This window comes from Neospora caninum, chromosome XI (assembly GCF_000208865.1).
Source record: "Neospora caninum Liverpool complete genome, chromosome XI".
Classification (NCBI taxonomy): Eukaryota; Apicomplexa; class Conoidasida; order Eucoccidiorida; family Sarcocystidae; genus Neospora; species Neospora caninum.
Genome location: NC_018397.1, coordinates 4,100,771 through 4,112,069, shown reverse-complemented (window position 1 = coordinate 4,112,069; position 11,299 = coordinate 4,100,771). Strand labels below are relative to the sequence as shown.

Sequence of the window (11,299 nt, the reverse complement as noted above, 5' to 3'; positions counted from 1 at the left end):
GCCCCTGTCACTCTTCCTTCCGCTCTCGTTTGTCTGTCTCTCTCTGCGGCGTCCTCGCGGTGTTTGCAGGCCTGCGGATTTACCGCCGCGCAGCGCCGACGGGAGAGGCGCGGTCCAGGCTCAGGGGGGAGAGGGCCGAGAAGCGCGATGAGGAGCGAAGTGGAGAGAGGCTGCAGAGAAGACGAAACGAGAAATCAGGACCGCGCTAGAGAGCGGGGGTGGCGAGTCAGAGGCCGGACGAAACGCCCGACGAGGAGAAACAAAGACGCGCGCGCGCGCAAGTGTAGTGCGCAGAGACAGCGGCAGCGGAAGACCAGAAGTGTGTCAAATGCAAGGGAGAAGAAGTGGACATGCGCTGCCGTGAACGAAGGAAGAGGTGGGCGGGCGCAAGAGGAGGAAGGTAAAGAAAGGAAGCAGAGGAGAGGGTGGGAAGGAATATGTGTGAGTATGTCTGCCACGGGAAGGTCGAGACGAGATGGATCTCGGCGCGTTTTCTGGTTCCTATGCAAATTTTCTCTGGATCTGAGTGCGCTCTCCCTCACTCAAAAAAAAAAACACACGCAATTTCCGCCGGGATTTATGTCCTTTTCTCTGCTCTTCCCTGCTCGTACGAGACCTCCTCTTCGCGCCTCAGTCTTTACATGCTTACTCGGTTTCGGGTTTCCGGCTCGCGGGCACAGACGTGTGTTTACTCGGCGCCACTAGCGACCTGTTTTCCTCTGTTCTTCCATCTTTGTCCACACCTGAACAGAACCGCAAAAAACACCACTGGCAGTCGAATATACAAAAGGGTCAAGGATCTTTAGGATTTCGCTGACCTACGGCTCTCTGTAGGCTCGAATGTGTATGTCTAGTTCATTCTTACGTCTCTCGCTCGCTAAATATATATATGTATATATATATATCTTATTTTTACAAATTGGAGGTGGACGATATGTAGGAGTGTAGAACACCAGCAGGGGTGTTTCGGTGGAGGTTGGTCTCCTGAATAAATCCAGAATCGTAGACACCCCGCTTTACACTTGTTTGCATCCCTTCTTTCCAACTGTGCATGCGTTCGTTGACTGTGAATACTGAACAAGAATACAGCTTTGCAAATCGCTTGCTACAAAAGGTCCAGGAGACGTGCGCCCGAGTCGAAGCTAATCGTTTCACGTTTCATTCCTCACAAGGTTTCTTTGTTTCACTTTTCGCGCTTTCCTTTTCGACCCAGACGAAAGAGAAAGGAACAACCGTCACGTACTCCGTTGCATGCAACTCCTGTTCGAAAGAGGAGTTCGCCAGTTATATAATCAGAAATAGAGTTCCTCTACTCGACAAACATCTATACGTATACAGATAGAGAAAAGCAGTGCAAATACTGCACACGCTTCTAAATCTTTGTATACATAAATATCAGTCCGTCTATTTATATGTTCTAACAACTTCTGATTTACGTATATATATATATATATATATATATATATATATTCATATATATATATATATATATATTTATATACTCGCTTTGAGATTTACGTGAATGTGCATGTGTACACATACATAGGTATATGGATAAATATGTATGCATTAATATTTATATACAGGCGCAACTGTAAGTATTTTCGTTTCCTTTCCGGCGTTGTTTGTACATGAATTGAGAAGTGACATGGAGATATATGTACGAAAAGGAAGTCTGGCGTCTCACTTTGTCGTTAAGCGGCAAGACATCCGTTTCCCTCTTTTCATTGGTGTAGATACAGTTGAAATCTTCGGGCTAGAAATCACAATTCAGATACGCCAGATTTAGAGAGTTAAGATGACTGTTGTGGAATTGAAGACGAAATCAAGATATGAATAGGAGATTAAACGGTAATGTAGGATCCTGGTTGGTAAGATATTTGATCTGGGAAGCTTTTTGGCGAACTTGAAAAGGGATAAAATCAAGAATTAAACAGATGTATGCTTAACGAAGGCGACCGCTAACTCTTCCACTGCGAGTGTACAAAGAGAAAGGCGATTGCGAACCAGTCTGAATTTGTTTTTGCGCAACGCGCGACACACAGCGAGTCGCTCTGCGCATGCAGAGGAGAAAACAGCCGCACATACGTTTTCAACTTGAGAAAAAGCCCGTTTCCTCTTTGTTCATTCCTTCTCTTTTTCGCGGTCTCTCGCTTTTGTTCATAGCAAAATTTTCCCTCAACTGAACTCGTTTTTCCAAGTCAGAAAAGAGCGAACTCGCTGGAGAAAAAGGGACAGCGATCCCTGCGCTTTTCTCACCCTGTCAAATAGCTGAAGTTGACGATCGATTTTAAAGCACACAGACGAAAAATCAATTTCTCGTCTCTCGTTACCTTTATGCCTCGCTTTTCCACTTTATACACGCTTCTCTTCGTCGCTCTCTTCTCTCAAGCTCGCGCCCCGTCTTTTTGGCTTTCTCCTTTCCTCCTGCTCGGGCCTTCATCTCTCTCTTTCCACCTTCTTTACGCGGCTGGGTCTGGCTTGGTCGTCGTTCTTGTCTCTGCGCATCGGCGAGCGTTTGATTTCCTTCTCTCCATGCTCTTGTCATCGCCTTCTCTTTTCTTTGACCCCGCTTTTCTTTCTTCTCCTGGTTCCTCCTTTCTTCTTCTATCATCTTCTTCTATCTTCTTCTCTTTTTCTCCTTCCATTCTTCCTCTCGGCTGTGGCTGCGGTCTCGCCACGGTCCTGTCTGGTTTTTTTGCGTCATTCTCGGTGCATTGCTTCTCGCCTGTACAGCCTTTCTCTTCTTGTCCCTCTCCTTCTTTTTGGCTTTTCCCGTTTCTATTTGTTTCTCGTTTGTATGCCATGGGGAAAGGCGCCTCGCCTTCTTTCTCCTCTCTCTCTCCTCTTCACTCTTCCGGCGGCAAGGCTTCTTCTCCTTCTCGATCCTTCTCTCTCTGCTTGCCTTTTTGTTCGTCCCTGCCGTGGCGCCCTCTTGCCTCTCTCTGCGTCTCCAAACAGCGTTGCTTTCCGGTTTCTCGAGTTTATCTGCCTTCGTGTTCACCCCTGGCCCCTCGTTTGTCCCCGTCGTATTCACCTTCGTTATCTCACTCTCTCTCCTCTTCTCTTTCTGTCTCTTCGTCCTTTTCCCTTTCCTTGGCGTCTCATTTGAATCCAGCGCGGGCCTCGCCCTCTCCAAGGCTTAGCTTTTCTCAGCCGCATCTGCTTGTCTTTTCTCGTCGCCGCCAGCGCTGTCTCCGTCACCCAGCTCCCTGTCTCCACCCCACACGTACACTCAGCGCCTCCCTCGCAGCCGCTGCCTCGGACCAATCTCCGCGTTCTCAGCCCGCAAATAATGCCCATAGGAACGATTTAAGTCGAGTCTTTTGCGACTCCGCACGAGACGGAGAAGCAGATCTGCGCGAGAAGACCGAGGCCGGCACTGCACACCGCCACGGAGGCGAACCCCCGGTAGATGTCGAGTCAGAGGGCGACTCTTGCCTGATTGCCAAGTCGAGACACAGCCCGCGCTCCTTGACAGGACCCATTCGCGATGAGGCGGCTAGACGGGAGACTTCGCGGGGCGCAGGAGGTCGGGAAAATGAAACACGTGCGCGAACCGCCCGCGGTGTGGAACCGAAGCGGAGAGGATCGAGCAGGCATGGGGACGCGCTGAAAGAGGATTGCACTGTCTCTCCGCTTCCGGACCCTTCGGAAAAGGAGGAATATCACAAGCTCGTGGAAACGCTGAGAGCCTGCGATCGCGCGTACCACGTCGGAGCGCACTCGCCCCTTCCAGATGCGGTGTATGACCAGTTGAAAGCCAGACTTTTGCACCTGGAGGAGGTGAGAAAGCAGAGACGCGTCACGGGCAAGAGACGAAGCCGGGTCGATGGGCCACGCGTTCAGGGAGATTCGTGTCCTTCGGTTGGATGACTGTCAAGACGCAAAACAGACATACTGCAGGCGCTGGAGTGTTTGTGTCCTCGGCCTGTCTCTGTTGACTTTCCTGTTTCGCGGGTGCCGACTGAGAGAGCGGAGATTGTTTCCGTTTAGGATTTGCGGCCAGGCGTTTTGTCCCTTTGCGTCGAATGGTGAGTCGGCTGTGCATCGCTGTTCCCACGAGTTTTGTGCTGCGATTTCCCACGCTCTCATCTCTGGTGTAGGTACACCCTTCCCTTGTGACGCCGGAAAGCCCGTCGTCCTACGTCGGCGCGGGACCGTTCGCCTCGGTTACATCTCCTCGCGGTCGAGCTTCTGCATGCAATACTTCTCCCGCTTCTTTTCCGACTTCCTCTTCTCTGTCTCCGACTTCCTCCGCTCCTTCCCCGCGTTCCTCTTCTGTTTCTCCGTCTTCGTCGCCTCTTTCTTTTCCTTCTTCGCCTTTGGCTCCACATGCGCATCCCTCGTCCTCGCCACGGAGCGCGCCGTCGCGGGTTCGCGAGAGAAACGGGAAGGTAGAGCGAGGCGAAACGCGGAGCGAAGAAGTCATTCCGACGTGCAAAGACGCCGAGCCGAGAATCATTTTCGGCGCTCGAGGGAGAAAGCGGATCTACCACCTTGCTCCGATGCTGTCGCTGACTGTCGTCAAAGAAGGCGACTGCGACAAGCATCTCGTGCACGCGGTTGCACAAACTTGCAAGTGAGACGGCGAGGAGAGCGGCAGCGCACGGGCTCGCGGGGTGAGAAGCCCGCGGAGAACGGAAACCTGGGAAGCGGGAACACAGACGAAAATAAGGGGCAAAAGATACGGAAAGAGGCTGAATGCTGAGCGAAACACGCGGCAGATGAGGGCGAACGGAGACAACGAAAAACGGAAGGAAACAAAGGGGCGCGACCGAAGGAACGGAGATATCAAACACCACTTCCGTCCACCGTTGTCGACTCAGGCGTCTAAAAACGGTAAACCTGACGAGGGCGTCAGGCCGCTCAGCGCGAGACACCGTATTATACGGGAGGGACACGCGCAGACTGCGAGAGGACAAGCGACCCTGAAAGCTGAAAAAGTCCTCTCTTTGCCTCCATGCCAGCCCCGTCCTGCTTGTGAGTCCTCTGGTGCCGCGCTTTGCTTCGCAGACCTCTTGGGCTTCGCTGGCCTCTTCGAGAGGAGACGAAGGGAAAAAAGAAGAAAGAGACCGAAAGGCGCACGGCCTGCCCTACTGGAGCTGCGAACCCTGCAGCGACATCTTCCTTTGGCCCAGTCTCTCGTCGCGCCGCATGCCCCTCCACGGCGGCCTTCCCCGAGTCGTCCCCGGCACCTTGTGCTCCTGTCTCTGTTTCGTCGCCGTCGCGTCCCGCGTCGGATTCCCCTTCCACAGGCGCCCCCGTCACACCCCAGCTGGCTTTGCCCCTCGCATTTCTCGCCGAGCCAAAGATCGACGGGATTTCCTGTGCGCTTCGCTTCAAGGGTCGGCTGCTCGACTCGGCCCCTCCGTCACCGTCTCGCTCCACTCCGGTCTCTGACGCGAATGTTGTCGATGTCACCGCCTCTTCTTCTGGATCCCTATTTCCTTTTCCAGGCTCGCTCGGATCCCCGACACGCCACACGACGGCCGCTGCGTGTGCGTCGCCCTCGCATTCTCCCTCGGCTCCCCGCCCGCCTTTGCAAGGGAGCGGAGCATCGCCCCTCCCTCGCGACGCCTCTCACTCCTCTTCGTCCTGTGGGTTTCCCTCTTCTGCATCTCTCGCTTCATTTGCCGGTTCTCGTCCCGCGCGCTTCTCCTCGCGGGTTCTTTGGGAACTTGTCGACGCATCGCCGAGGGGGAACGGCAGCTGGGGCGAAGATATTTCTCACAGCGTCCGCGTGATGCACCAAGCAGGCCGCCTGCCGGTCGCCTTCTCCACGAGACTCCTCACCTCCCAGCCTCTTGCGCCGGGTGCCCTCGCCAACCAGTTTCTGGAGGTGAAGCAAACAACCGCATGCACATCCATGCATATATATATATATATACATATATATGTTGTGTGTCTGTGTCTATCGGTTGGATTCCTGCGTGTATATTGGGGTGCGAAACTGCGTACCCTTCTGCGTGTTTCTTGGCACTCCCCTGTCGCCTCTTTCTCGCTTCCCTCACCGGTAAAGGGGTGTGAGGATGCCGGAAAGGCAGATCTATCTATCGCGATATGTATATATATATATATATATATATACGATGAAATGCTGATACACATTTGCATGCATATAACTGTTTTCCTGTGCACCAGCATGGGCGAGTATATGGTTGTGTACCGTGGGGAGCTGAATCGAGTTCGCACCCATCTGCATGGATCGAAGGGAAGCTGTGAGTCTTGCCTCTCTGCTTCTGTTGCCAGATTCGGGGCGAGTTATTTTTGCCCCGCTCCAACTTCCAAGACTACGTGGAGCGCCGCCGAAAGGAAGGCAAAAATACCCCCCTTCATGAAAGGTGCGTGATTTGCTTCTTCGCCGTTCGCTCCAGCATAGGCTGCCTGTCTGTTTCGGCAACTCCAGATATACACCTGCCTCTGTCTCGCCGCGCTGCTGCCGATTGCTCCGAAGTCTCCGAGCTGTGCATAGGGGCGTGCCTGCATGCAAACCTATCTTTATGGCGTTTGCCTTCCTCTACTCCTGAAAAACGTTGTTGAAGTCGGTTACTGCAAATAGCTGAATCTACATTTGCGTTTTGTCCCGCCTGCGGGCCCACGACTCTATGTTTCACGTATCTGCTTCCTGCTCCATCGCGATCTTCTTCCTCTCTCTCGCAGTACTCGGTGCTCACCGCTGATCTGCGCTCATTTGTCTCCTAGCGCTGCTCTCGCCCTTTCGCCAACCCCCGGTGGCGCGAATCTGTCTCTTCTCGTTTTGCCGTGGACCTGCGGGGTCTGTGATCTCGAGCTATATGCCTGGACGTCTGCTAATCAACGTCGTCTTCTTTTTACTCTCGTCTTCCCGCCCTGTCATGCTCGCTCTGTTTTCGTTTGGCCGCTTCTTTTTGCTCTCGTTTTCCTCTTTTTCCATTCCCCTCTCTGCTTCATCTCATTTTCCCTTTTTTTCCATTCTCTGTCTAGGCACGCGGCAAGGGGAATTGCGGATACGGGTGAGCACGCCGACCTTCTTTGCTTCGCAGCCTACGGCCTCGTCGAATCGGCAGAAGTCGCGAGTGACACAACAGAAATCGATTCCGAACGCTCTCCGGACAAAGCAAGCTCGCCTGTGCTGGTGGCGCCCCATGACAGCCGTCCGCCTCCGGGTGTACGTACAGCAGGAGCCGACGCGCTGGCGGCGGCCCCATTTCGCGATCCGGTTCTCTCGCTCGAAGTTAAAGACGCGGATTCGGCACAGCGCGCTGCAGACTCAGATTCCCGACTTGCCCGCAAGCATCAGCACTCTGAGGAATCCATAGGAGACCGTCAGCGACACGGCGGCGAAGAAACGAAACACGAACGCAGAGTTGTCCATACACTGGCCACACAAGATGATTTGCTTTTCTTCCTCGAGCGTCTGGGATTTTCCACGTTTCGAGATAAGACCCGAGTCTGCACGACTGTCGAGGAAATGCACTCCGCATTCGCTTTCTTTCACACGCACGTCACAGCGGAAACGGTAAACGGAGATCAAAACGAGAACGCCCGCCCCCAGGTCGGACATGCAGAAACCGCAGACGCAACGCATTCGCTTCCGTCAGCAAAAGCGTGTGCCCATGGAGAGCCGCAGTCTTGTTCCTCCTCAGCTCCCCCTCTCGCTTTTCCCTCGTCTTCTTTGTCCTCTCTGACCTCGCTCGCGTCTGCTTCCTCTGCGCGTTCGTCTTCGCCGTCATCTGGAACGTCGTTTTCTGGAGGGGCTTTTCCTGTGTCCTCGTCAACTTCGTTTCCCCCCCTTTCGGATGTTCCTGCTGACGGCGTCGTGTTCAAAGTGCTGTCGCTGCCTGCGCAACTGCTTCTTGGGAACCGCGCGACTGGGCCGCGGTGGGCGTTCGCGCGGAAATTCCCGCAGCCGTTTGCGCTCTCGAGGATCCGCGATTTTGCCTTCTCTGTCGGGCAGTTCGGCTACGTCCACGTCGTCGCCGCTCTGGAGCCCGTGCGCCTCGGGAACCTCACAATTTCCCGAGCCTCCGTCGGCACGATCGAGACACTGGCGCGCCGTGGACTCGCCGTCGGCGACGAGGTGTATGTACACCTCAGCGGCCACACGACGCCGTTGATTGTCGGGATTCAGGAGGCCCTCGGGGTGTCTGCGGAGACTGGCTCGAACGGTGCCGAGAGGAAACGAAGCAAAGACAGGAACGAAGCGTCGGCAACGCCTCGCTCCGGCGTCGATGCCTCGTTTCCGGCTAACTGTGGAGGGGGAAAGTTCGAAGTAACACCTGCCGCACAGAGGCGAGCTGGAGGCGCGGCTGTAGCGGACAGAAGTGAAGGTCGATTGCGAGGGAGAAGCCTTCTGGCTGGCGAAGATTCTCGCCTTCTGGCTGGCGAAGATTCTCGCCTTCTGGCTGGCGAAGATTCTCGCCTTCTGGCTGGCGAAGATTCTCGCCTTCTGGCTGGCGAAGATTCTCGCCTTCTGGCTGGCGAAGATTCTCGCCTTCTGGCTGGTGTGTCTGCGCAGCAGACACAGTGTGTGGACAGTCGGCAGACTCCTTGCGGCGTTTTCGCAACACAGCCTGGGCCTTTTGCCGCTTCTCTGGCGGCGAACGCTCCTCTGGCTCCTGAAGCTCCAGGCGCGGACGATCGGACAGGCTCGAAGCTACCAGCTGCGCCTGAGCCTTCCAACGTTTCCTGTCCCTCCTGTGGAAGCGCACTCGTCTTCGTCCCCGCCCCGCAGCCCCAAGGCAAGGCCCGCGAATCAGACTCGATTCAGCTTACCCCCTCTTCGTCTTCTTCTCCGTTGCGCTGCTCGTCTCCCCCTCCGCCGTTTCCTTCTCCTTCTCCCTCTCGGACATCTGCGTCAACTTCTGTTTTTGACGCGGGCCGGTTTCGCTGCGCTCGCGGCCGAGCCTGTCCAGGCCAGGTGTCGCGGCTTCTGCTTCGTCTCCTCGACCGCGCATGCTTGAACGTTCGCGCGCCTCCGACGACGTTCTTTTTTCACCTGCATGCGAGCGGCCTTCTTCTGAGACCCTCCGATTTCCTTCGTCTCTGCTTTCTGTACCACGAGAAGCGCCATCTGATTTTCGCCTCAACGCCTGCCGAGACACCCAAAGCCGGAAACAGACTGCGACGCGACACCAGGAAGAACGACCCGGGACTTGGCAAGTCGCCGACTGACGCCTGTCCAGCGGATGGGCCCTTTCCCACGCATGCACGTCAAGGAGAAGCCTCCGCGTCTTCTTCCCGCTCCCCTGCTGATTTTCGAGCCTCTCCGCAGGGTTGTCTGTTTCGAGAGCACGCGGAGGGAGAACACGCACCGGCGCCGCGAACTCGCACACGCAGAGCAAAAGCGGGAGAGGACCAAATCGAAAAGCTGCCGTCGCTCTTCGATGTTTGCAGGCCGCAAAGCGACAGCAATCGCCCTCCCCCCGTCTTCCTCAGGGGGTCCGAGCTCGACGACCCGCGAATCATTCCGAAAGTCCTCGGCCTCACCTCGCCGTCTGCAGGTCGATCTCCGTCACCCAACGCTCGTCTGCCGCCCTCGGCCTTGCTCGCGGCGCCGCGGCTTATACTCGGAGAAAAGTTGGGCAAGGGCGACAGCGCTGGCGCAGAGTGTCTCGGCGAGGGAAAGACAAGGCGCGGATGTCGCTCGGGCATTCCTCTCCTTCGGGGGTGGGAGAGTTTGGTGAAGAGAGTCGTGGACAGGTGCGAAGAGGGCGTGCCTCTTCACACGCTCATTTTTGCTCTCTCGGTCGAGCGTCTCGGCCTCCGTGCCTCGAAGCAAGTCGCCCAGGCCTGTGGCGAGACGGTCGAGGGCCTACTTCACTTCCTGAGATGGCTGCGAGACGCTCTAGAGAAGGGCGAAAACGACGGAGAAGAAGACGGAAGCGGAGAAAGAAAACAAGGGCCAAGAGAGGGAACAGGTGACCGCGAAGCGAGCGAGGGTCGAGGCGAAGCAGAAAGACAACATATCAGGAAGGAAGGTCACACACTTCGGGGAATGGATGACGGAGTGCCGCGGGGCTTTTCGGCCCCTGTGGCGTCTTCGCTGAAGTCTGGTGAAGCTTCTTTCCCGCCTTCGGGTTCCTCGTTTTCTTCGTCTTTGCCGGCGTCTGCGTGTTCGCTTGCAACGCTTCTCCATTCCGATCCCCAGTCGTCCTTCTCCCCATCGGCCTTCCTGAGGAGCCTCCCAGAGACTCCTGAAGAAATGAAAGTCGCCTTCCTGTCTCTTCCAGAGACGCTTCGTTCTCGCCTCTCCTTCGTGTTCGCGGATGATGAGAACGTGCGCGAACTTCTGCTCCTTGCTGCCTACTGCCGGGGGAATTGCAAGCAGCCTTTGCCGCACCCTCTCGCCCCGGGTGTCTCCGCTGTCTCCCTCAGGGCCGCCCTCTGCTCTCCCGCGTCTCCTGCGAGTCAGGCTAAGTTTCCAACTGCCCCGTCTCCTGCATTTTCAAATGCGTCCGTCTCCTCGCTGTCGCCGCGGGAGACCAGTCACTTACCCCCCCCTGCGAGAGACAGGAACGCTGCCCCGATTGGGGAGAGCGAGCGAATCTGCTGATTCGCAACCTTCCGGGTTCCGTGACACGAGTTCGAAGTGATCGAGACGCTCTCTCCCAAGCTGTCTTTCACCTTATCTACCAAGCACTCGGTGGCGTCTAGAGGCTTACGGATCCCAACGTGGCCTCTCCTGTTCTCTCACCAACGCAGCATTGATGGAGACACGCACGTGTCTATGCGTCTGCGCACCTCCATTCATTTCATATATATATATATATATATATATGTACTACGGTCTCACTGGACATATATCCACATTGTGCCGACATATGTACTAGCGTTCAAAGATATGTATGTATGTATATATATATATATATATATCGACTTCCCGGAAATGCATGCATATAAGTAGGGACATGCATTTCTGCGAGCTATGTCTATGATAGATACATGTGTGTATGGACTGAGGGAAATTTTTTGTGTCTGAGTCTTCTGGTGCACAAACCGCTGTCTTGGGGATGCACAATGGCTCTTTGTGCATGGGAGAGATATTTAGCAATTGAGAAAGAGAGGGAGGGAAAGGCGTTTTCATCGCTCTCCTCACTGTGGTTGTTGTCTCTGCTCGTTTGACGCAACGTGTGTGAAACGAATTGGACGCTCGACGAACAAAAGGTCTTGTCAAACGGTTTTTTCAATGTCCTCCTCTCCCCTCGCAAGGGTGTCGAGGATCGCTGCCTTCCGAACTGCAAACGCAAGGGACGTGCGCTCTTTGCTTTTCTCTCGTTTTGGTGTCTCTCTGCCTCGGCGCTTCGGTTTCCTCTTT

At 55.1% G+C, this 11,299-nt stretch overlaps 1 protein-coding gene across 1 annotated transcript; it reads left to right on the top strand.

The window, feature by feature from the left end:
- Positions 1-2,805: 2,805 nt before the first annotated feature.
- On the top strand, positions 2,806-10,537 carry NCLIV_057810 (putative NAD-dependent DNA ligase OB-fold domain containing protein; the record flags this gene model as incomplete). Its single annotated transcript, XM_003885337.1, has 5 exons — positions 2,806-3,786; positions 4,107-4,582; positions 5,017-5,842; positions 6,253-6,344; positions 6,967-10,537. The coding sequence occupies 5 exons, from the start codon at positions 2,806-2,808 to the stop codon at positions 10,535-10,537; spliced, it is 5,946 nt and encodes a 1,981-aa protein (XP_003885386.1).
- Between the last annotated feature and the right edge of the window lie 762 nt (positions 10,538-11,299).